General features: G+C 48.1%; 1 protein-coding gene and 1 pseudogene across 2 annotated transcripts in view; both read right to left on the bottom strand.

Annotated features, from left to right (window-relative positions):
* Positions 1-4,902, bottom strand: part of C5AR1 (complement C5a receptor 1) — a gene marked incomplete at both ends in the record, with an annotated part of 29,830 nt that extends 24,928 nt beyond the window's left edge. Inside the window, 2 exons of the mRNA XM_080703637.1 lie at positions 172-1,218; positions 4,816-4,902. Coding sequence (XP_080559763.1) covers positions 172-1,218; positions 4,816-4,902 — 1,134 coding nt within the window. The remainder of the gene's footprint in view (positions 1-171; positions 1,219-4,815) is intronic.
* Positions 4,903-18,060: 13,158 nt separating this feature from the next.
* On the bottom strand, positions 18,061-26,188 carry LOC308268513 (large ribosomal subunit protein uL13-like; annotated as a pseudogene). The gene is made up of 3 exons: positions 25,746-26,188; positions 18,421-18,475; positions 18,061-18,285 (listed from the first exon to the last, which is right to left on the bottom strand). The product of its transcript is annotated as a large ribosomal subunit protein uL13-like (transcript).
* Positions 26,189-26,504: the final 316 nt, after the last annotated feature.

Here is a 26,504-nt window from a genome sequence, read left to right as displayed (position 1 = left end):
TATTTATTTATTTATTTATTGTTTCCAAACCAAGTCTAGCTAGGTTACTGAGGGTCTCACTAAGTTGCCGAGGCTGGCCTTGAACCCTCCATCCTCCTGTCTCACGTCCTGCGTGCTGGGACTGCAGGTTGTGCGCCACCGCTCCCGGCCTGGCGAGGCCCGCCTTCACACAGCCTGGCTCTTCTGGGGCACGGTGTCCACCGTGGAGCGTGTGACAGACCTGCTGTCCCTGCCCAGGGAGTCCTCGGTTAGCAAGTTGCGCAGCACGCTGGGAAGCGACCTCCGAATCCGGCCCTGGAAGCCCTGGCCGGCCACCACGTAGATGACAGGGTTGATACAACAGTTGACGTAGGCAAAGGAGACAAACAGAGCGTCCAGCTTGACCACTTTTTTGAAGATGGGCACGTCCTGGTCATTCAAGGCCAAGATCATCCCGGTCACTTGGTAGGGCAGCCAGAAAATAAAGAAGCTAGCCACGATCGCCACCACCACTTTGACGGTCTTGGTGGAGCGCGTGGCCCTGCGACTCCAGGTCCGGAGGAGGAGGAAGGTGTAGCAGATTGTGAGCGTGAACAGGGGCCACAGGAAGCCCAGGACCAGCCGGACGACGGCCACGGCTTGCTCCTTGCGCCTTCCGTCCCTGCCGTAGTTCACGCCACATACCAACCTGGGCGGGAGATACTCCTGGTTGACCGTGCGGTACAGGAAGGACGGGATGGTCAGCAGAAGGGCCAAGCCCCAGGCCACCATGCACGCCACCCAGGCCAAGCTGGCCCGCCGGAAGTTCTGGCTCCAAATGGGATTAAACACCATCACAAAGCGGTCGGCGCTGATGGTGGCCAGGAGCAGGATGCTGGCATACATGTTGAACAGGATGAGGGACGGCAGGATCTTGCAGGCGGCCTGGCCAAAGGGCCAGTCATTCTGCCGCACCACAGAGGCGAATAAGATGGGCAGCGCCAGGCAGGACAGGAGGTCGGCCAGGGCCAGGTTGAAGAACCAGATGGCGTTGACGGCCCGCCTGGCCTCCACCACCGTCACCCAGACCACCAGGGCGTTGCCTGGCACCCCCACCAGGAAGACGACCGTGTAGATGACCAAGGTCAGGATGTCCACGAGACTCAGGCCGGTGGGCGGTAAATCCGGAAAGATGTCGGGGTACGAGCTGCCCCCGGGGTAAGAATAGTTGAAATAATCCTTGTCTGTTAGCATTTGGGCCTGGGTAGAATCAGAGAGCAGACAACAGAGTCTGAGTTAGTTGACCTTTGTCAGGGAGGCCACACAGCTTTGGCTCTTGTCCCACCTCTTTCTGTGTGTGTGTGTGTGTGTGGTACTGGGGGTGGAAACTAGGGGCTTTTCTACCTCCGGGCTATACTCCCAGATCTATTTTATACTTTATTTGGAAACAGGGTCTCACTAAGTTGCTGAGAGCCTCACTAAGTAGCTGAGGCTGGCTTCGAACCTGTGCGATTCTCCTGTCTCCGCCTCCCAAGCGCGGGGATTACACGCGTGCGCCACCACGCCTGGCTAAGTAGTGATTCTTTATTTTGAAACAGGGTCTTGCCGGGCGTGGTGGCGCACGCGTGTAATCCCCGCGCTTGGGAGGCGGAGACAGGAGGATCACACAGGTTCGAAGCCAGCCTCGCTGGCTTAAGAGACCCTGTTTCCTAATAAAAAGTATAAAATAGATCTAGCTCAGAGGTAGAAGGGTTTTCAGGAACCCCAGTACCACCAAAAAAGAAGAAAAGAAAACAAACAAACAAAAAAAAGAAACAGGGTCTCACTGAGTTGCAAAGGGCATCACTAAGTAGTAGCTGAGGCTGTCAGTGAACCTGGATCCTCCTGTCTCAGCCTCCCAAATGCTGGGATTACAAATTTGCACCACCATGCCTGGCGACTTTTTTATTTTGAAACAGGGTCTCTCTAGGTTGTTGAGGTTGACCTCCAATCTGTGATCTTCCTGTTTAAGCCTCCCAAGTACTGGGGCTGCAGGCAAGCACCAACACACTAGCTTTTTTTTTTTCATACTGGGGATGGAACTCAGGGGCATTCTACCTCCGAGCTACACCTCCAGCCCTATTTTTTATTCTTTATTTTGAAACAGAGTCTCACTGAGTTGCAGAAGGCCTCACTAAGTAGCTGAGGCTGTCTGTGAACCGCGATCCCCCTTCAGCCTCTCAAGTACTGGCTGTATAAGCGTGTACCACAAGGCCAGACTGAGACCCTGCTTCAAAACAAGAATATAAAGCCGGGCGTGGTGGCGCACGCTTGTAATCCCAGCATTCGGGAGGCTGAGACCTGGAGGATCGCGGTTCGCGGACAGCCTCAGCTACTTAGTGAGGCCCTCTGCAACTCAGTGAGACCTGGTTTCAAAATAACGAATAAAAAATAGGGCAGGGGCTGTAGCTCAGAGGTCGAATGCCCCTGGGTTCCATCCCCAGACCCGAAAAAAAAAAAAAAGAATATAAAATAAAATAGGGCTGGGCATGGTGGCGCACGCTTGTAATCCCAGCATTCGGGAGGCTGAGACAGGAGGATCGCGGTTCGCGGACAGCCTCAGCTACTACTTAGTGAGGCACTTTGAAACTCAGTGAGACCCTGTTTCAAAATAAAGAGCAAAGAAATAGGGCAGGGGGTATAGCTTGGAGGTCAAATGCCCCTGGGTTCCATTCCCAGACCTGCAAAAATAAATAAATAAATAAATAAACAAACAAATAAATAAATAAATAAAATAGGGCTGGGGGTATACCTCACAAGAATAATGCCTTTGGGTTCAATCCCTACTCTAGCCTTTTTCTGTCTTTTAATTTTTGTTGTGGTGGTGGTGGTGGTAATGGGGATTGAACTCAGGGGCATATTACTTTGAGCAACAAACCCAGATCCTCCTGTCTCAGCCTCCAAAGTATTGGAATTACAAGCGGCGCCATCACGCCCGGCTGTTTTTGTATTGTATTTTTCCCTGGTAATGGGGACGGAAACCAGGGGCATTCTACCTTTTGTACGCCACCATGCCTGGCCGCTCAGCTTTTTTTTTTTTTTTTTTTTTTTTTTGGTGGTATTGGGGTTCCTGGAAGCCCTTCTACCTCCAGGCTACACTCCCAGACCTATTTTTACATTTTTATTTGGAAACAGGGTCTCCTAAGCCAGCGCGCACGGCTGGCTTTGAACCTGCGCGATCCTCCTGTCTGCCTCCCAAGCACGGGGATTACAAGCGTGTGCTACCACGCCCGGCTCAGCTATTTTTTTAATTTTGAAAAAGGGTCTTACTAGCCGGGTGTGGTGGCGCACGCTTGTAATCCCAGTATTTGGGAGGCCGAGACAGGAGGATCGCAGTTTGAGGACAGCTACTACTTAGTGAGGCCCTTTGCAACTCAGTGAGACCCTGTTTCAAACTAAAGAATTAAAAATAGAGCTGGGAGTATAGCTCGGAGGTGAAATGCCCCTGGGTTACACCCACAGTGCTGCAAAAAAAAAAAAAAAAAAAAAAAAAAAAGGAAAAGAAAAAGGGTCTAAGTTGCTGAGGCTAGCCTCAAACCTGCGATCCTCCTGTCTCAGCCTCCCAAGCACGAGGATCACAGGCACATGCCGCATGCCCAGCTTGAGGCTAATTTTTGCCTCTGCTGGTTCCACAGGAGTTCAGCAATCCTAAGCTGCAGATGACTCAGACCCTGTGAAGAGGGCCTCCCCTCTCGCCCTCCAGTTGCGCCACTGTTCCCCTCGAGAGCCGACAAAAATCTGTTCCTGGCATGAGCTCACCGTCCCTTCCTCTTGCTGACGTCAAGAGGTTGAAAAAGATGCTGAGTCTAACACTCTAACTTTCGGGATCTCCCCATGCAAATAGCTCGCGATGCTTTGGCCCTTTGGGGGGCCCTACAAAGATGCCAAACGGCCAGCGTTCCAGCAAGGGGAGAATGGAGAACTTAACAATGGCGCCCCTAGGCAGTGTAGCCTAAAGGTGGCTACGGTAAGGTCGGAAGGGTCACCAGTTCCAAGTTAGAGAATTTATATTTTCAAGCCAGCGTGGTGGCGCACGCCTGGAATTCCAGTCCTTGGGAGACTGAGACAGGAGGATTACAGGTTCAAAGACAGCCTCAGCAGTATAGCGAGCCTCTCGGCAACCTAGCAGGACCCTGTTTCAAAGGAACAAAAAATAAATAAAAAAGGATGGTGGTGTAGTGCAGAGATAGAACGCCCTTGGGTTCAGCCTCCAGTGCCAGAAAAGAAAGGAAAAGACTTTATATTTTATCCCGGGGCAATGGGAAGCCATAGGTGGCCTTTGGGCTAGAGAAGGACTGCCTTGGAGTTTCAGTGTAGACCATCCCTCTACTCCCTCTGAGGACCCGGAGGGAGCAGGCGAGGAGTCAGGCTGCTGAGGCTGGAGCCCCAGGGGCGGTGGCCAAAGACAAGAGGACCTGGCGGGGGGGGGGGGGGGGGGGGGGGGGGGCGGGCGTGGTGGCGCACGCTTGTGATCCCAGCATTCGGGAGGCTGAGACCTGAGGATCGCGGTTCGCGGACAGCCTCGGCTACTTAGCGAGGCCCTCTGCAACTCAGTGAGACCCGGTTTCAAATAAAGAATAAAAAAAAAAAAAAAAAATAGGGCTGAAGGTGTAGCTTGGAGGTCAAAGGCCCCTGGGTTTCATCCCCAGACCCGCAAAAAAAAAAAAAAAAAAGAGAGAGAGAGAGAGAGAGAGAGAGAAGGATCTGGAGTGCTGGGGTCTTGGTGCGTTGGCCACAGCTGGGCAAGCCCACCTCAGCCACCCCCTCCTCTCTGGGCTTTGGTCTCTCCGTCCTTCCAAAAGGGAAAGATCTACCAACTGCGCTAGAGAAGCGGAGGGCCCGGGAGTGCTCCCGAGGGCAGCTCTGCTCCTGGAGCACCTCCTCCTTCCCCTGCACGACGAGCATCTTTCCACAGTCCACTGCAGAGGGATGGGAGGCCGGCGCAGCCTGGGCCCTGTGAAACGGCTCGGCCCCTCTGCTCTCCTTTTGGGTTTTTTTTTTTGTTTGTTTTTTTGTTTTTTGGGGTTTTTTTTTTTTTTGTTTCTTTTTGGTGGTACTGGGGGTGGAACCCAGAGGCTTTCTACCTCCAGGCTATACTCCCAGACCTTTTTTATTTGGAAACAGGGTCCCACTAAGTTCCTGAGAGCCTCATACGTAGCCAAGGCTGACTTCAAACCCGTGCGATCCTCCTGTCTCAGCCTCCCAAGCGCAGGGATTACAAGCGTGCGCCACCACGCCCGGCTCTTCCATTTGTTTTTCTTAACTTGCACTCCAGGCTACACTCCAGATCTATTTTATACACTACAAGACTGATTTTATATTTTTATTTGGAAACAGGGTCTCTTAAGACAGCGATGCTGGCTTCGAACCTGCGCGATCCTCCTGTCTCCACCTCCCAAGGGGGGGATTACAAGCGCGCCCACCACGCCCCAGGAAGCTCAGACTTTTAAAACAAAGGGAAGAGCCAGCAGGATGGCACACGCCTACAATCCCAGTACTTTGAGAGGCAGAGACAGGAGGATGAGACAGGCCAGCCTCAGGAACTTAGAGAGGCCCTCGGCAACTTAGCAAGACCCTGTTTCAAAATAAAAGCTGAGAAGAACCAGGCATGGTGGCGCACACTTGTAATCCCAGGACTTGGAGGCTGAGACAGGAGGATCCTGGTTCCCAGCCAGCCTCAGCTAGTTAGTGAGGCCCTCTGCAACTTAGTGAGACCCTGTTTCAAAATAAAGAATAAAAAATAGGGCTGGAGATTAGCTCAGAGGTAGAATGTTCCTGGGTTCAATCTCTAGTACCACTAAATAAATAAATAAATAAATAGTATGACTGTTGGTAATATCTGTTAAAATAAAAATTCAGTATGCCTTGGGTTCTAGAAACCCAGAGATGGGTCTAAAGGTGCAACTAGAGAAACAGTCCTCACTTTAAAAATAAAATATCAGAGCCAGGCGTGGTGGCGCACGCTTGTAATCCCAGCATTCGGGAGGCTGAGACAGGAGGATCGCGGTTCGCGGACAGCCTCAGCTACTCAGTGAGGCCCTCTGCAACTCAGTGAGACCACAGCATCTTCATGTAGACCTTGAGAAAGCGCGATCAGGGGATCCGCAGCAGCGTAGATTTCCCCCATGAAGTACGTCTGGCATTCCTTTCTTTAAAAAATTATTTTAGGATTATTTGGATTCATATGTATAATTGGAATTTTATGTATAAACATTATAACTAAAAACTGACGGGCAGCGGCTTGTGAGAGACTCAGACAGCAAAGATTCTTTCCCAAGGATGAAGCTATTGGGCCAAATATTAAGTTCAAACTGACCTTAGTTTGAGCCACTGTATCAGATTAGGTTTGAGTCGGCTTTACGAAGGGAGACAAAGCGTACTATGACTAATTAAATGTGACACCTGCCCTGATGTACGTAAGTAATAACATTTCCCGTCCTTGGCGATCCTGATGCATGGCTATGCCCTTGCTTTTCTGCCAACAAAAGAACTATAAAAACTGTAACAAATCCTGAATAAAACGGAGATTGATCTCGTGTGGCAATTCTTTTCTCATTTCGACCTCGGCTCTTTTCTCACTGGCACACGAACCTCGACTCTGCTAGGGCCGGACCCCGGCAAGTGAGACCCTGTTTCAAAGTAAAGAATAAAAAAAACAGGTCTGGGGGTGTAGCTTGGAGACAGAATGCCCCTGGGTTCCATCCCTAGTACTGCAAAAAAAAATTATATACATATAAAAAATATATACAGACACATACACACACACACACACACACATATATATATATATATATATGCATATATATTCAGAAACAACTTAAATCTCCACTGATGGGAAATGAAACTTCCCAATGGAATATTAAACAGTGGATAAAAAAAACGCCGGGCGTGGTGGCGCACGCTTGTCATCCCCGAGCTTGGGAGGCAGAGACAGGAGGATCGCGCAGGTTCGAAGCCAGCCTCAGCTACTTAGTGAGGCTCTCAGCAACTTGGTGAGACCCTGTTTCCAAATAAAATATAAAATGGGTCTGGGAGCATAGCCCGGAAGTAGAAGGCCTCTGGGTTCCACCCCCAGCACCAACAAACAAACAAACAAACAAACAAAAAAAAACAGTGGATAAAAAGAAACCAATGAGCTGGGAGTGTAGCCCAGTGGTAGAGCCCTTGCCTGGCTGTGCAAGGCCCTGGCTTTGACCTCTTCTCGCTTGAAAAACAAAGTGGGTGGAGGGCAAAGAGGAAGAGGGGCGGTGGCAGCAGAAGAGGTGCCCGCTTTCTTAAAATACATGGGGATTTGGTACCTTCTAATAGATTGTTTAAGACAAAATTTGTGGAGTGCTTAACACCATGCTGTGCACACTATAAGCACTCAGTTAACACTGATTAATAACATGAGCTATTACTCATGTTATGTAAAGCAAGATATGAAACAATGTATACAACGACCTGCTATTTACAAGGAGAAAGGATGATGGCTATTTTTTAATTCTTTATTTTGGAACAAGGTCTCACTGAGTTGCAGAGGGCCTCACTAAGTAGCTGAGGCTGTCCGCCAACTAGTACTTGGGAGGCTGAGACCGGAGGATGGAGGTTCTCAGCCAGCCTTAGCTATTTAGTGAGGCTCTCAGGAATTTAGTGAGACCGTTTCCAAAGAAAATATAAAATAGGTCTGGGAGTGTAGCCCGGAGGTAGAAAGCCCCTGGGTTCCATCCTAGTAGCACACAAATAAATAATAAATAAATAAATAAATAAATAAATAAATAAATAAATTGATGAGAGTCTCATTACTTGCTGAGGCTGGCCTCTAATCTGCGATCCTCTTGTCTCAGCCTCCTGGGATTACAAGGGTGTGCCACCAGGCCCAGCTAGTTGTTCCTATTCTGAAAGTCCTGTTTGCTCAAGCCACATCGGAAGAGTGAGAGTGAAGCAACCCAGCCCTCGTGCCCAGCAGCGGGGTTTTCCATTTCCTCTTTCTCCCAAATGAAGTGAGGCCCTGCCCCCATGACAGCAGACGGCAAGTGTCATCTGGGAGGGGTCACAGAAGGGGTCACTGTGCCGGGCGGGCGTGGTGGTGCTCGCTTGTAATCCCTGCGCTTGGGAGGCTGAGATAGGAGGATTGCACGGGTTCGAAGCCAGCCTCAGCTACTGAGTGAGGCTCTCAGCAACTTAGTGAGGCCCTGTTTCCATATAAAATATAAAATAGGTCTGGGAGTGCAGCCCGGAGGTAGAAAGCCCCTGGGTTCCACCCCCAGTACCACCAAAAATATAAATAAATACCATTCTACCTATGCTCCACACCCCTCCAACCCTATTTTTTTATTGTTTATTTTTTTTTTAATTTGAGGTACTGAGGATTGAACCCACAAGCATTCTACCTGTAAGCTACACCCCCAGCTGACTGACTTTATTTCTTATTCAGAAACAGGGTATCACTAGGTTGCTGAGAGCCTCACTAAGTAGCTGAGGCTGGCTTCAAACCTGTGCGATCCTCCTGTCTCAGCCTCCCAAGCGCGGGGATTACAAGCGTGCGCCACCACGCCCGGCCTGAGGCTGACTTTGAACCTGTGATCCTCCTGTCTCAGCCTCTCAAATACTGGGATTACGGGCATGCACCACCACACTCTGCCCTGTTTTATTTATTTATTTATTTATTTATTTATTTATTTTTCATAACTGGAGATTGAACCCAAGAACATTCTACCTCCAAGCTACACCTCCAGTTCTATTATTATTATTATTATTATTATTATTATTATTATTATTATTATTTTAAAGCAAGGTCTCAACCCACCGGGTGCGGTGGCACATGTTTATAATCCCAGTACTTAGGAGGCTGAAACAGGAGAATCGTGCAGGTTCTAAGCCAGCCTCAGCTACTTAGTGAGATTCTCAACTACTTAGTGAGACCCTATTTCCAAAAAATATATAAAATAGGTCTGGGAGGGCAGCCCGGAGGTAGAAAGCCCCTGGGTTCCATCCCCAGTACCACAAAAGAATAAAAAATTAAATAAAAACAAAACAAGGTCTCAGTAAGTTGCAGAGGCACCATGTAGCAGAGGCCGGCTGTGGCCCTCGAGCCTTCGGTCTCAGACTCCCAAGTACTGGGGTTACAAGCCTGTGTCACCGCGCCCGGCTCCCTCCCATAATTCTTAACAATCTTATGCTTTGGCCACATCGCTGGGGTGTGGGAGCCTGGGATAAGGGAGAAGGAAGAAGGCCAGGGAGAGATAGAGTTGAGAGAGAGAGACGGACAAAAGGAAAGAAGCCCACTCACCATGTCCGGGGCTCCGCGGTGACCAAAGGTCCCTCCTGCCCGGCCGGGCAGCGGTTTTTAAACCCCCAGGGAAGACGCAGATCAAAGGAGGAAATGACTGTCCTTCCTCCCAGCATCTCACTGGCCAAGGAGGCTCCCTCCATGGGCCACACTCCCACTGCACCCTGAACACCTCCTCTACTCACAGGAGAGAGGGCAGGCCAGGAAACAAGGGAGTTTGTGACCCTAGAAGGCAGGAAATACCAGGTGAGGAGGCGCACACTTGTAATCCCAGTACTTGGGCGGCTGAGACAGGAGGATCTCAGGTTCAAGGCCAGCCCCTGCAAATAGTGAGACCCTGTTTTAAAAAATCAATTTAGTGAGACCCTGTTTTAAAAAATCAATTTAGTGAGACCCTGTTTTAAAAATCAAAATAAACTGGGTGTGGTGGCGCACGCTTGTAATCCCAGCATTTGGGAGGCTGAGACAGGAGGATCGCACAGTTTCGAAGCCAGCCTCAGCTACTTGGTGAGGTTCTCAGCAACTTAGTGAGACCCTCCAAATAAAGTTTCCATATAAAGTAAAAAATAGGTCTAGGAGTGTAGCCCAGAGATAGAAATCCCTGAATTCCACCCCCAGTACCACAAAGGAAAAAAAAAAAAAAAAAAGAATAAAAAATAGAGCTGAGGTTGTAGTCGGAAGTAGAATGCCCCTGAGTTCAATTCCCTGTATAATAAATAAACAAACAAACAGCCAGGTGTGGTGGCACACACTTATAATCCCAGTACTTGGGAGGCTGAGACCGGAGGATGGCGGTTCGCAGCCAGTCTCAGCTACCTAGTGAGGCCCTCTACGACTCAGTGAGACCCTGTTTCAATATAAAGAATAAAAAATAGGCTGGAGGTGTAGCTCAGAGGTAGAATGCCCCTGGGTTCCATCCCCAGTACCACAAAAATATATATATCCAAACCTATTGCCGGGCATGGTGGTCCACACCTGTAATCCTGTACTTGGGAGGCTGACACAGGAAGATTGAAGGTTAGAGGACAGCCTCAGCAATGTAATGAGACTCTCAGCAATCTAGCAAGGCCCTGTTTAAAAAAAAAAAAAAAAAAGGCTGAGCCTGGTGGGGCACACTTGCAATCCCAGAATTTGGGAGGCTGAGACAGGAGGATTGTGGTTTGCGGACAGTCTCAGCTACTTAGTGAAGCCCTCTGCAACTCAGTGAGACCCTGTTTCAAAATAAAGAATAAAGCCGGGCGTGGTGGTGCACTCTTGTAATCCCCACGCTTGGGAGGCTGAGACAGGAGGATCGCACAGGTTCGAAGCCAGCCTCAGCTACTTAGTGAGGCTCTCAGCAACTTAGTGAGACCCTGTTTCCAAATTAAGTATAAAATAGGTCTGGGAGTATAGCCCAGAGGTAGAAAGCCCCTGGGTTCCACACCCAGTACCACACACATACACACACACACAAAAAAAAAAGAGTAAAAAATAGGGCAGGGGATGTAGCTTAGAGGTAGAATGCCCCTGAATTCCCCCCATCCCCGGTATCGAAAAAAAAAAAAAGTCAGATACACGAGGAGTGGCTGTAATTTCATGAAATTACTCATGCCTGTAATTTCAGCAACTGGGAAGGCTGAAACAGGAAAATCGAAAATTCTAGGCTAGCCTGGGAAATAAGCATGACTTTCTGTTAAGATAAAATTAATTAACTAAATAATTACTTATTTGGTACTGGTGATTGAAACCGGGGGTATTCTACCTTTTAGCTACACCTCTGGCTCTATTTTATTTTTTATTTGGAAACAGGGTCTCGTTAGGTTGCTGAGAGCCTTGCCAAATTACTGCGGCTGTCCTCAAACCTGCAATCCTTTTGTCTCAGTCTCCCAAGTACTGGGGTTACAGGCATGTGTCACTGCACCAGTTCCCCAGTTCTACTTTATTTATTTATTTTTATCTTGAAACAGGTTCTTGCTAAGTTGCAGGGGCTAACCTTGAACTTGCTGTCCTTCTGTCTCAGCCTCCCAGGTACTTGGATTATAAGCATGTGCCACTAAACCCGGCTCAAGATAAAAAAATTTTTTGTGGTACTGGAGGTGGAAACCAGAGGCTTTCTACCTCTGGGCTATACTCCCAGACCTTTTTTATATTTTTTTCAGAAACAGGGTCTCACTAAGTCGCTGAGAGCCTCACTAAGTAGCTGAGGCTGGCTTCAAACCTGTGCGATACTCCTGTCTCAGCCTCCCAAGCGCAGGGATTACAAGCATGCGCCACCATGCCCGGCTCAAGATAAAATGTAAAAGGGGGCTGGAGGTGTAGCTCAGTTATAGATGGTCCCCTGGATTCAATTCTTAGTACCACAAGGGAAAAATAAAAAAACTGAGGTGGGGGGGGAGAAAATGTTTTCAGACCTCAGACCCCCTAGTACTTCTTCCAATTTCTACACAATAATCTCTAATAGAAACGCTCTAGCCGGGCCTGGTGGCGCACGCTTGTAATCCCGGCATTCGGGAGGCTGAGACCGGAGGATCACAGTTCGCGGACAGCCTCAGCTACTTAGTGAGGCCCTTTGCAACTCAGTGAGACCCTATTTCAAAGTAAAGAATAAAAAATAGGGCTGTGGTATAGCTTGGAGGTCAACTGCCCCTGGGTTCCATCCCCAGTACTGCAAAAACAAAAACAAAAACCTCTATTCTGGCTTTTTAACACCAAAGTCTAGTTTTGTAGTGTGTGCGTGCGTGCGTGTGTGCGTGTGCGTGTGTGCGTGTGTGCGTGTGTGTGATATTGGGGACTGAATCCCAGATAATTCTACCTCTGAAATGTTATAGCCTATACCCCGAGCCCTTTTTATTTTTTTGTTTTGCAACAAGGTCTCACTAGGTTGCTGAATCTTGCTACTTGTGCAGGCTGTCCTTGAACCTGTGATCCTCCTGTCTCACCCAAGTAATGACCACCACATTCGGCTAGTTTCGGCTAGTTTTGTGTGTTCTTTAACTTCATATACACAGAATTACACAATATGTGTGTGTGTGTGTGTGTGTGTGTGTGTGTGTGTGTATATATATTTTTTTGTGGTACTGGGGATGGAACCCAGGGGTATTTTACCTCCGAGCAACAACCCCAGCCTATTTTTATTCTTTATTTTGAAACAGGGTCTCACTGATTTTCTTTCTTTCTTTCTTTCTTTCTTTCTTTCTTTCTTTCTTTTTTTTTTTTTTTTTTTTGGTACTGGGGTTCCTGGAAGCCCTTCTACCTCTGGGCTACACTCCCAGACCTATTTTATATATAATTTTTTATTTGGAAACAGGGTCTCTTAAACCAGCAAAGCTGGCTCCAAACCAGCGCGATCCTCCTGTCTCCGCCTCCCAAGTGCAGGGATTACAAGCGTGCGCCACCACGCCCGGCCTCACTGATTTTCAAAGGGCCTCACTAAGTAGCTGAGGCTGTCCTCAAACCATGATCCTCCTGTCTCAGCCTCCCGAATGCTGGGATTACAAGCATGTGCCACCACACCTGGCTCTCAATATGTATATATTTGTGTGTGTGTGTGTGTGTGTGGCACTGGGGTGGAAGCCAGGGGCATTCTACCTCTGAGCTACACCCCCAGCTCTATTTTTTATTCTTTGTTTTGAAACAGGATCTCATTGATTTTCAAGGGCCTCACTAAGTAGCTGAACCCAGATCCTCCTGTCTCAGCCTCCCAAATGCTGGGATTACAAGCATGCACCACCAGCCCGGCTCGCATCTGACTTTTCATTTAAATGTTTCATCCATGTTAGCTGGGTGCAGTGGCCTACACCTCTAAGCTGAGACAGAGGACCACAGGTTCGAGGCCAGCCTCAGCAACTTGGTGAGACACTGGTTTCAAAATAAAAGGAAAAAGAAAAAGGTGGGAGGCTAGGGCATAGTCCCATCAAAAGTTCCTCTCCGCCGGGCGTGTTGGCGCACACTTGTAATCCCAGCATTCGGGAGGCTGAGACAGGAGGATCACAGTTCGTGGACAGCCTCGGCTACTTAGTGAGGCCCTTTGCAACTCGGTGAGACCCTGTTTCAAAATAAAGAATAAAAAATAGGGCTAGAGGTGTAGCTTGGCGGTAGAATGCCCCTGAGTTCTGTTCCCAATACTTAAAAAAGAAAAAAGTGGCGCGTGCCTGCAGTCCCATCCTCCTGTGGTCTGGACCTGGAACGTCCCCCAAGCCCACGTGTGAGAGGCTTCCTCAGGCCAAGCGCTATGGGGAGGTGGTAAAACCTTTTCAGACGGGCAAGTTGGACATGCCCTGGAGGGGATATTGGCACTGTAAGCCTTCCACTGTCTCTGCCCGGCTCCCGCGGAGCAAACCTCGGACAGAAATTCGGGAGCTCAGCCGGGCGTGGGGCGCACGCTTGTCATTCCAGTACTTGGGAGGCTGAGACGGGAGAATCGCGGGCACGTGGCCAGCCGCAGCCACTTTGTGAGGCCCCGTTTCCAAAATAAAAATATTAAAACAGAGCTGGAGTGTAGCCTCAGAGGTCGAATGCCCCTGGGATCCCCCAACACACACACACACACACACACACACACACACACACACACACACCAACTCAAGGAGCTCCCGCCTTCCAGCTCTGCTGACTTTGAACATCCTAGCAAGAGACTCAGACGAGCCTGGTCGCCTTAAAGGCTTAAGAGGTGCATCGCTGGGAGAAATGGCTGGTTCCTTTCGCGCTCTCGGCGTGCAGGTGGCGCCCCCGTGTGGAGGCTCCCTGAGCCTTTTTTTTTTTTTTTTTTTAAGGTATCGGGTTGGAACCCAGGGGCATTCTACCTCCGACCTACACCCCCAGTCCCCCTTTTTTAATTCTCTGTTTTGAAACAGGGTCTCACTGAGTCGCAAAGAGCCTCGCTAAGTAGCTGAGGCTGTCCATGAACCGCAATCCTCCTCTGGTCTCAGCCTCCCAAATGCTGGGATGACAAGAATGCGCCACCACGCCCCGCTCTCACTGAGCCCTCCTCTTTTCCGCTTGGGTCTGTATCTAATAAAAAGGGCTGGAGTGGAGCCCGGAGGTAGAATGCCACCTGTTCAATCCCCAGTATGGAAGTTGCTGAGGGGCTCACTAAATTGCTGAGGCTGGCCTCGAACCTGCAGCGATCCTCCGGTCTCAACCCCCTAAGTACTGAGGCACATGCCAGCACACCAGGCTCCCACAAAATTCATTCTTTCTTTCTTTTTTTTTTTTTTTTTTTTTTTGCAGTACTGGGGATGGAACCCAGGGCATTTTACCTCTGAACTACACCCCCAGCCCTATTTTTTATTCTTTATTTTGAAATAGCGGCTCACTGAGTTGCAAAGGGCTTCGCTGAGTAGCTGAGGCTGTCTGCTAACCACGATCATCCTGTCTCAACCTCCCAAATGCTGGGATTACAAGCGTGCACCACCACGCCTGACTCTTTTTTTTTTTTTTTTTTACTGGAACTGAACCCAAGGGCATTCTACCCCCGAACTATACCCCCCAGACCAGTTTTATTTATTTGGAAACAGGGTCTGCTAGGTTGATGAGAGCCTCACTAAGTTGCTGGGGTTGTCCTCAAACCTGCAATCCTCCTGTCTCAGCCTCGGAAGCCCTGGGATTACAGGCATGTGCCACCACGCCTAGCTTATTTTTTGTTTTGAAACGTTTTTTGGTGGCGCACACTTGTAATCCCAGTACTTGGAAGGTACTTGGGAGGTACAAATTTTATTTTTTTTTTTTTTAGGACTAGAGATGGAACCCAGGGACATGCTACTCCGAGCTGCACCCCCAGCCCTATTTTATTTTATTTCTTATTCTGTGTGTAATGTGGTACTGGGGGTGGAACCCAGGAGCTTTTTTCTACCACCAGGCTATACTCCCAGAATTATTTTATACTTTTTTTTTTTTTTTTTTACGGGTCTGGAGATGGAACCCAGGGGCATTCTACCTCCAAGCTACACCCCCTGCCCTACTTTTTTATTCTTTATTTTGAAACAGGGTCTCACTGAATTGCAGAGGGCCTCACTAAATAGCAGAGGCTGTCCGCGAACTACGATCCTCAGGTCTCAGCCTCCCAAATGCTGGGATTAAAGCGTGAGCCACCACGCCCGGTTTATTTTATACTTTATTTTGAAACAGGGTCTCACTGAGTTGCTGACAGCCTCACTAAATAGCTGAGGCTGTCCTCGAACCTATGGGATCCTCCTGTCTCAGCCTCCCAAATGTTGGGATTACAAGCCTGCACCACCATGCCCAACTAACAAAATTCTTTTTTTTTTTTTTTTTTTTGTAGTACTGGGGGTGGACCCAGTGGCTTTTCTACCTCCAGGCTATACTCCCAGACCTATTTTATATTGTATTTGGATGGAAACAGGGTCTCACTAAGTTGCTGAGAGCCTCACTCAGTACCTGAGGCTGGCTTCGAACCTGTGCAATCCTCCTGTCTCAGCCTCCCTAGCGCTAGGATTACAGGCGTGCGCCAACATGCCCAGCTAAGAAAATTCTTAATTACCTAAGTGGCTTCTATTTTATTTCTGTTAGACAGTGCTATTCTAGAATGTTCCTTCATAGTTAGAACAAATCCAAAATGGTTGCCAATTTTTTCTGTTTTCTGTACTGGAAAGTTGCATTTCATTTTATGCAAAGAATAATTTGTGTGTATTTTAGTGGAATGGAGTTTAATTTTGTTCCTCAGTGGTGAAGGTATAAGACTCCAACTGTAACCATTCAAACCTCTCAAGGGAGAGGCGGTTCTAATCAAATACGTCAGTCAAGCTAGACAGTAAAATAACAGAAAAGATTGCTCATTAGGAGACAGACAAATATATGGACGTATGTGTGAGTCATTTTTTCTCCAGAAAGAAATGTTTTGTTCTAAAAAAAAAAAAGAAGTTTTAAAGCACCTACATTGAGTCATCATGTTTTTTTAATGACAAACTTGATCAAGTGTGTGTGTGTGTGTGTGTGTGTGTGTGTGTGTGTGTGACTGAAGATTAAACTCAGGGACATTCTACCTCTGAGCTACACTTCCAGTCCCATTTTATATTTTGTTTTATTTTGTTTTTGTGGTACTGGAGAATGAACGTAGGGGCATTCTACCTCTAAGCGACACTGCTAACTCTTTTTTATTCTTTTTTTTTGGGGGGGGGTCTGAGGATGGAACCCAGGGGTCTTCAACCTCTGAGCTACACACACCCCTTGCCCTATTTTTTTATTCTTTATTTTGAAACAGGGTCCTTCTGAGTTGTGGAAAGTCTCACGAGGTTGCTGAGGCTGGCTTCAAACCTGCCATATTCCTGTGTTAGCCTCCCAAGTACTGGGATTACAAGTGTGCATCACTATGCCTGATTATAAATATTAGATATTAGGATAAGCAGCCCAGTCATGCCAAAGATGGCACCTCTCCGGCTTCTCTTCCAGATTGTGCTGATTACCTCATAGCTTGCCAAAGGGGGCCATGGGATGCCCAACAACCAGTCCCCTGATAACACGCTCACTGGGGTATGAACCACCCAATCAGTAATACCCCATACTTCGTGCGATCTTCCGCTGTGAGCGGAAGCCCCCTCCTGTTTTCAGAAAATCCCCAGCTGCCTGATATAAAAGGGAGCTGGGCTGTCTTAATAAAGCTTTTGCTTGCTTGCTTGCTTGCTTGCTTATCTCCGACGGCTGGCCTTGGGTTTTTTCTGCGCCAGACTTTCACTTTCATTGGTGCCAAAACCCAGGAGGGAGACCCCTCTATCTAGAGGACTTCCTCCTCCTGGCTCTCCCCCGGCCGGCCGGTCTCGTCCTCCTTTTTGGGCGCTCGCTCTCGGCACCCACCACCACCGGCCATCCCGACCATCTCTGTCACTCCACTCCAGCTGGGTAAGTCCCCCTTAGGCTATCTGCCTGAGTCTGGCTATAGCAGGGTATCTGACCATGATCATCCGGCTCTGCCCTGATGCCAGGCTTGGGGGGAGACTGCACCCCACCACGGCCTTCAAGGCTACACGGTGGACTCCCATGATAGTCTACTGCTTCATTTAATGACGGGATAATGGGAAGGAAGAACAGGCCCTGCTATTCTCTCCACTCTCGTCCCTTCCCCCTCCTAACACTCTCCATTCTGATAGCATTCTGATACCGTCCGTCCAATACTGGCTGTCCGAAAATCCTGGCGCTAGGTGTCCTGTGACTTTCGGCTCCGGCCTAGGCAGACTGTTCTCGGGTGACGACCTGAGGACGTCTTCAGCCAATCCGACCCTACTGGGTTCTGGGAATAATCGGCCATCTTGGGACACCCATTTTGGTCCTCTATTCCTTTACTGGTCCGGGACTTACCGTTCTCTCTCACTCACACCTCCTCAAACACCGGAACTCTCCGTCCGTTCTCTCTCTCTCTCTCTCTCTCTCTCTCTCTCTCTCTCTCTCTCTCTTATCCTTACCTTACTCTCTCTCTCTTTTAACCTCTCTCTCCCTCTTTCATAACATTTCACCATGGGGGCCTCTTCCTCCATCCCAGATACTGCCCCTTTAAGGTATCTACTTAATAATTTAAGCTGTCTCTCTCTTATTCCAGACATTAAACCTAAATTGGCCTCATTACTCTCTGGACAATAACAACCATTGGCCTCCCGAGGGATCCCCTGACCCTCTACTCCTCCGTGATTTTTTTAATTACTGTGAGCATGCAAAAGGGTGGAAGGAGATCTACGCTCTTACCCCATCTGTGTTCTTCCTGCACCCCCCCCCAGCAAGTTCTGTTAGCCTGCAAACCCGCTGCAATTCCCTCTAAAAAACCTTCTTCTGATATCCTTCCTGAGTCACACATTACTACCTTTGACTCAGCAAATGAACCCTCCCTCCCCCTTATAGGCCTGCGCCTTCAGCACAAGCGTCTTTTTCTCAGCCGCAGGCTCTCCCACAAACTCCACCTCCTCCTCCACAGATTTCTCCACGGCATTTATCACTTTCTCATTCGTCCGCTCTCCCACAAACTCCGCCTCCCCCTCCACAGGTTCCTCCAGCGTGCTTATTGCTTCCTCCCGCGTTCTGCTCTCCCACACACTCTACGCCCTCCTCCACAAACCTCAACCCCTCCCGGGCAACCTTCACCTCCTCGTCTCTACCCTGCCCCCGTTCCTCAGATTTCTCCCCAACCAGCCTTTAGTCCTCCGTTAACAAGATCTCGTGCTCAATCTCACTCTCAACCCCCGGCCACCCCCGTGTCTTCGGTCGTGGCTCCTCTCCGTGAGGTGGCTGGGACAGAGGGCATAATCAGAGTTCACATCCCCTTCTCCATGGCAGATTTGTCCCAGATCCACACCAAGTTAGGCTCCTATACCTCCAACCCTGATATCAGAGAATTCCTTCCGTTATATCACTCAAGCCTACAGCCTCACTTGGCATAAACTTTAAGAAGTGCCAGTGTTTGTCTTTTAAGAGTTGGAGTTCAGCTGGGATAACAGCCAACTTTTAGCTGACCAAGGTCAACACTGGATGAAGCTCTTGGCTATCAGCTTAGAGGCAGAAAAATATTTTGTTGTTTTGCCTACGTTTTATAAGTTTAAAAATTAATACACTTTTTTTTTTGGTGGTACTGGGGTTCCTGGAAGCCCTTCTACCTCCGGGCTACACTCCCAGACCTATTTTATACTTTTTATTTAGAAACAGGGTCTCTTAAGCCAGCGCAGCTGGCTTTGAACCTGCGCGATCCTCCTGTCTCCGCCTCTCAAGTGCGGGGATTACAAGCGTGCGCCACCACGCCCGGCTTAATACACTTTTTTTCTTCAGTCTAAGACAACTACCATTGGCTTCCTGGTAATAGATGTTTAAATTGTAATGTCATTCTGAGGATTTATTTTGTTAAAATGATGGTTTAATCTATTGGCTGGTTATTAGGCATCAGAGGAGACAAATGCAAACACAGGGACAAGCCCATTTAATCGCCCTGCATTGGGTAATAAGTCTTTGCCCCCTCAGAGATACCAAAGGCTTCTCATACAGAGAGAGAAAGGGGCTAATGGCTTGGTACCTGCCGGTACAAAGGTGCCTGGTTTCATCAAGGACTGCCCTGATAGGAGTCCATCTGCATCTGGGCTGTGCCATCTCTGTAAAGAGAAAAATACTAGAAAGCATGTTGCCCTCACCTCTGAAGGGAAGTGAGGTCGTCTGCTCCCATCGTGGCTGCCCTGGAAGACTGAAGACTGAAGATGCCCAAGGCTTGGCAAAGCCCCTCTGATCAGCCCTCTAACCAGCTGGAGAAAGCCTGGGTAGCTCTTGAGGTGTCAGGCAGAATAGTGATTTTTTTTTTTTTTTTTTTGGATACAGGGCTTAGTTCTCTGCTTGCTTTGTCTCTCCTAGAGTTCTTTTCTATGGAGACCTATTTTTGTCTTGTATGCTAATTGGCCTGATCCTGATGATCAGCCCCTAACCCTGATGTAAAATGAGTTGCTTCTCAGAAATCAGCCTATAGTGAGCCCTCCAAAAAAACATTTCTGAGAGTCTGTCCCGTTTGGATTCCAACCATTGCTATTCAAGGTTGTTTAAAACATTGCTATCTCAGCCAGTTATGGCTAGTATGTACACATCTGAAAAGAAGAATTGTAACCCAATTTCATGCCTTATGTTCTGAATCCACCCTTCTCCAATATGCTGACGATCTTCTGCTATGTAGTCCCTCTTTAGATCAGTCCCATCAAGACACCGTCTTTGCTTAATTTCCTCGCTGAACATGGGTACCAGGCCTCACCAGATAAGGCTCAACTAACTCTCCCTTTGGTCACCTATTTAGGTTTCAACATTTCACAGGGAAAAAACATATCACAGTAGACCGCAAAAAGCTTATCCAGACTCTCCCCGTCCCCAACACAAAAAATGAAATTCTTTCCTTCCTGGGTCTTGCTGGTTATTTTCGGGCCTGGATTCCCAACTAATCCCTTCTTGCTAAACCCCTGTATGATCTGGCCAAGGGCCCCCTTCATAAACCCCTGGCCTCCTCCCCATCACATCCTTTTTGTTTCCTACAAAAAGCGTTACTTTTAGCTCCTGCTTTACACCTGCCAGACCTAACAAAACTATTTATTCTATATATACATGAAAGGGGAGGACAGGGCCTCGGAGTTCTTGGCCAACAGCATGGACCCACCTTTGCCCCGGTAGCATATCTATCCAAACAACTAGATTCCACAGTCAAGGGCTGGGCACCTTGTCTTTGTGCCCTGGCAGCAGGCCACCTTCTACAAAAGGAAGCCCACAAACTTACTTTCGGAACACCCTTAACCATTTTCTCTCCACATCATCTTCGAGACTTGCTCACCTACAAAGGCCTACAGACTTTACCTTCCTCCAGAATCTTATCTCTCTTAGTTTCCTTCCTCCAAAAATCCACCCCTTTCTTTTGAGGCCTGCCCACCCCTAAGTCCTGCCTCTTTGCTACCGGAGCCACAACTAAACATCCTTCTCCTATACATAATTGTTGTGATATTCTGGAAGCCTTTCTTCCTTGTCCCTCAACCATCTCTGGTGAGGCATTGACAGATCCTGATTTTACTTGTTTCATTGATGGGAGCTCATTCCTTCTGGATGGAGCATGGCGGGCAGGTTATGCCATAGTCTCCTCCACAGAGAAAATAGAAGCCCATCCTCTTCCTATTAATACCACCAACCTACAGTCCGAGCTAATGGCGGCTATCAGAGCCCGTACAGAAAACTCTCACCCTGTACACAGATTCCAAATATGTTCACCACATCTTAATTTCCCATGCTGCGATTTGGAAGGAACATGGTCTTCTCAGTTCCAAGGGACCGGCCATTATTAATTCTAAACTGACAGCCAAACTCCTCCCAGCGTCTATCCTCCCACAGCAGTTAGGCATTGTTCACTGCAAGTCTCATCAGACTGACTCATCCCCAATAACACAGGGAAATTCTAGGGCTGACCAGGCAGCACGGGAGGCGGCCCAAAGAACTTATCAACCCCTTCCCTTTGTACTGTTATTACATGATCCTGATGACATACCTTCACCAGCCCCTAATAATTCGGACTCCCCTTCTAATTCTGACCATTCCCATTCTGATCTTTTGCAATATCTACATTCCTTATTTCATTCAAACCTACAAAGCCTTGAGATATTCCTGCAGTCATTCTTCAGTCTTACACCTAAAGATAAAAAATTCCTTCATCAGATTACATCCAATTGTATCATCTGCCAAAAAAACAAACCCAACCACTCCCCTTAGACCTCAAGCCTTTCCAGCCCACCAGGCAAGGGGACATACTCCAGCTACTGATTGGCAAGTAGATTATACCAATATGCCCAGGGTTAAGAGATTCAAATACCTTTTCGTCTTCATCGACACCTTCTCAGGATGGATCGAGGCCTTCCCAACCTCCAATAAAAGGGCTTCTACAGTCTCTGATCTCTTAATTTCTCAAATTATCCCCCACTTTGGCATGCCTTCCTCTTTACCATCTGATAATGGCCCTGAGTTCACTTCCCAAATAACTCAATCTGTAGCCTGAGCTCTATCTCTGCCTTGGCATTTTCATTGCCCATACCGTCCTCAAGCGTCAGCAAAGGTAGAACATTCAAATTGTACCCTCAAAGGAGTCCTCACAAAGCTGTCTCCGGAAACACATTTAGATTGGATAAAATTACTTCCCCTGGCTCTTTTACACATTCGAGCCCTACCAAAAACACCCTCTCTTTGAGATCATGTTTGGCTGCCCCTTATTCCCCCCAGGAATTTCTCCTCATTCCAATGTCTTTCCTCCACAAATAGCCTTTCCGCTCTTATCCCATCTCAGATCAGAACTCTGGAAATATCAAGACTGGCTACTCCCAGATCCTAAGCAGGCCCCTACCGTTTCCTCTTTAACCATAGGACAACAGGTCTACTTCAACCCTCCGGGAGACAAACCTACCTCACAACCAAAATGGGATGGCCCAGCTCAGGTTATCCTATGTACTTCTACTGCTGCAAAACTCAATTTGAATGATAACCAATATACTTCCTGGATTCATATTTCTAGGCTCAAAGCAGCTCCAGAACATATCTGACCACCTGATTCAGCAGCTTCACAAAAAACCCGGATGCCTCAAGATAACAGACCAACTTATATGTCCACTATCTCTCCCCATAATCCTCTAAAACTCCAAATATCTCAACTTTGCTTGGATTCTCCCATACCTGAAGATGATTAACTACCTTTTTGTATTTACTAGTTTCATATGCTTTCCAGTAATCTTTTCCTCCCCTTTTGTCTGGAGATTCTAGGTTCAGCAAACCTACATCGAGGATAAGACAATGGTCACCGAACTAGCCGCAACGGCCGGTTGCCCCCTGATGGGATGTTCTCATAGTTTACAACTAGCCTTCCCTCCTACCATTAAACTGTTTCATCAAGCTATCTGCCCTTATCTTTGTTTTCTTTTTGACCAAACTGACAGTTTTTGCTGCAACCCAAATTGGGATAATGTATTTGGCGGATGCCGATACTGGTCATACAAAATCCACGATGCCTATCTAGGACAACTAGGATCAGAAATTTTAAATCCGACCCCAAAACTAAAACCTACCTCTATACTATTCCTGACCCTTGGGATCCAAGATGGCCTTCTGGAGTTACAGCCAAGGTTTACTGTAACGGATCTGCCTCTACCCTTTGCAGTTCACTTTATTTCTTCTGTGAATATATATATATCCACTGGCACCCAAATTTCACACGTTTCCACAGATATCCAACATTCAGCTCAGGTGATACTTAACTCTCTCCGAAAAGTCTCTAACTCCGCTCTGTCTTCCTCTGCATATACGTGTTTCAACTGATTGCCAAAACTCTATCAGTCCTAAATCTCACCTCTCCCGCCTTGAGCCCCTCAAACTGTTTCCTTTGAGCATTGCTTGCCCGGCCCTTGTGAGCTGCAGTACCTATAAATGCCTCTCAGTATGCCTTCACCTCTCAAACTAATTCATTTCATATTCTCCAAAATATTCCCTTAATGGAACGCAAAGAAGACAATATCACCCGGCCAAACAGAGTTTATATTTCTGTGACATTACCTTCCTCCTGAGATCCCACTTGTCAGTACATTATCACTCTTGCCAGTCCCAGTTATACCCAACCAGGCCATTTCTTCTGGTGCAACGGGACTCTCAGCAACGTCATATATCCCAACTCCACCACTCCCTCTTTCTTGGTCATGGTGGTCCCACAGCTGACTCTCTACAGCTATGCCCAACTACAATATCTGATTACCCCACCCAAGCTTACAAAAAGGGCTGCTTTTCTCCCTATTCTGGTTGGGGTATCCTTAACCTCCTCTCTCGTTGGATATGGACTTGCAGGAGGGGCCCTGGGCTATGCCTTATGGGCCACTGATGATTTAGGCAATAAACTTGAAAGTGCCCTCACATCAGCTGCCGAATCACTCTCAGCATTACAGAAACAGGTGACGTCCCTGGCCCAGGTAACGAGTCAAAACCATAGGGCCCTTGATCTCTTGACAGCTGAAAAGGGTGGAACCTGTGTTTTCTTACAGGAAAAGTGTTGCTATTATGTTAATGAATCAGGCATAGTAGAACAAAATATACTCAGGCTTAATGAGCTAACAGTAAGATTTAAAGGATACTTACATGGATGTGGCCCATCCTGGGTCCACTTTCTATTATATTTGTTCCCTGCATGTTCTTACTCTGCGTAACTAAGCTCATACAAAACCAGGTAAATAAAATATCTAATCAGACTTTTAACCAGCTTCCCCTTAGAAACTACCAGCTTCGAAACTTGGAAGATGCCGATTCCCAGGGATGACTGACAGCATACAGAGACGGATCCCTTCGCGGTGGAGATTTATGATACAGGCCCTCCTGGAAGACAGCTGGATGATACCTCCTATCCACCATCCTGACGACTGGCTCGTGTCTTTGTGGGATCTGCATCTTCAGGGAACATTCGTCAACTTTTGCCCCGATGACATTTACTCTTCATGGCCTGGACTTGGGGGCTGCTTTCCCTATTCTTCCCGGCCCCTTCCCATCGCCGCCCCTTCTCAGCAGGAAGTAGTTAGAATGATTATCCGATGCCCCCTACCCCTAAAAAACCAAAAAGGGAGGAATGTTAGGATAAGCAGCCCAGTCATGCCAAAGATGGCGCCTCTCCGGCTTCTCTTCCGGATTGTGCTGACTACCTCATAGCCAGCCAAAGAGGGCCAAGGGATGCCCAACACCCAGTCCCCTGATAACACGCTCACTGGGGTATGAACCACCCAATCAGTAAATGCCCCGTACTTCGTGCGATCTTCCGCTGTGAGCAGAAGCCCCCTCCTATTTTCAAAAAATCCCCAGCTGCCTGATATAAAAGGGAGCTGGGCTGTCTTAATAAAGCTTTTTCTTGCTTGCTTGCTTGCTTGCTTGCTTATCTCCGATGGCTGGCCTTGGGTTTTTTCTGCACCGGACTTTCACTTTCATTAGATAATAAGAAAACCAGAGGCATTCTACCTCCAAGCTACACCTTAGTCCTATTTTTCTATTTTTTATTCTTTTTTTTTTTTTTGCAGTACTGGGGACTGAACCCAGGGAATTCTACTTCCAAGCTGTATCCCCAGCCCTATATATATTTTTTAATTTGTTTTCCGTGGTACTGGTGATAGAACCCAGGAGCTTTCTAGCTCTGGGCTATACTTCCAGACCTATTTTATATTTTATTTGGAAACAGGGTCTAAGTTGCTAGAGCCTCACTAAGTAGCTGAGGCTGGCTTCGAACCTGCGCGATCCTCCTGTCTCAGCCTCCCAAGTACTGGGACTACAAGCGTGCGCCACCACGCCTGGCTTACATTATTTATTTTGAAACAGGGTCTCACTAAGTTGTGGAGGGCCTAAAGTAGCTGAGACTGGCAGAGAACCTGTGATCCTTCTGTCTCAGCCTCCTAAGTTCTGGAATTACAAGTGTGCAGCCTCATGCCTGGCTTTATTTTTATTATTTTTGGTACTGAGGATTGAACCCAGAGGTATCCTACCTTCAAACTATACCCTGGCCCCATTTTATTTCTTATTTGGAAACGGTCTTACTAGGTTGCTGAGAGCCTCACTAAATTGCCAAGGCTGGGTTTTTTGTTGTTGTTGTTGCTGGGGGTTTTTTGAGGCATAAACAGTCTTTATTAGGCTCAGACCAAGAGTCCATTGGTCCTGAGTGAATAGTTGAAAAAAGAGTTAGGGGGTTTAGGAGGGAGGTAAAAACACCAACCGGGTTATCAGAGACCGCTGTTTTATTCGGACCCGGCACCCTCCGGAGAGCCAACTGGCTGTGGGGGAAGGGACCGATGGGCCATGCGTCTGGAGAGTGGCACATAGTCCTGATCGGCCGGCTGAGTCATGTGGCAGATTGGAGGCACCGATGTTTTATAGGCAGGCCGATTCTCTCGCGACATCCTGAGTCTCGCAATGTTTGGAGTCTTGAGGCACCTGGAGTCTTGCGATATCTCGGCTTCCTGTTCTGCTGCAAGACCACGTGGGGGAGGGACCCAACTTATCCCTGAGGACCTCTGTGAACTTGCTAATTTTCTTCTCTACGTTCTTTTCTGCCGGTTTCCGTAGCCTCATAAGCTGCTTTTTCTTCCGGTAATGGATCTTGGCTTTCTCCTTCCTCTTCTCCTCCGGAGTGGCTGTGACTGCCTGGTACTTCCAGCCAACCTCATGAGCCAGACGCCCAAGATAGGCAAACTTTCTTGTAGGCTTCAGACGCACAACCTTGAGGGCAGCAGGAACCACTGTGCGCTTTTCCTGGGCGTCGGGAGGTGGGATCCCATCAAACACCCTTGAGGTGGCCCAGAGCAGCCTGGCCTCGCTTGGTCTTGTGGGGCAGCATGCTTCCCACAGTCCACCAGAAGATGCGGCTGGGGGCTCGGAAGTGGTATGACCCCCGGGATGGGTTGGTGTTCATCGCTTGCAGACGAAGGCCAGGTACTTTAACTTGTTTTTTTTTTTTTCTTTTTATTTCTTTTTTTTTTGGGGGGGTGGAATCCAGAGGCATTTGGCCTCTGAGCTACACCCCCTGCCCAATTTTTTATTCTTTATTTTGAAACCGGGTCTCACTGAGTTGCAGAGGGCCTTGCTAAGTAGCTGAGGCTGTCCGCGAACCGCGATCCTCCTGTCTCAGCCTCCCGAATGCTGGGATTACAAACCTGCGGCACCACGCCCGACTCTTATAATTTATTTGGAAACAGGGCCTCACTGAGCTGGGGAAGGCCTCACTAAGTAGCTGAGGCTGGCCGAGAACTGCTACCCT

This window comes from Muscardinus avellanarius (genome assembly GCF_963383645.1).
Source record: "Muscardinus avellanarius genome assembly, chromosome: 10".
NCBI classification, from domain to species: domain Eukaryota; kingdom Metazoa; phylum Chordata; class Mammalia; order Rodentia; family Gliridae; genus Muscardinus; species Muscardinus avellanarius.
Note: the sequence above shows the minus strand (reverse complement) of the source record. Positions and strands in the feature narration are given on the sequence as shown.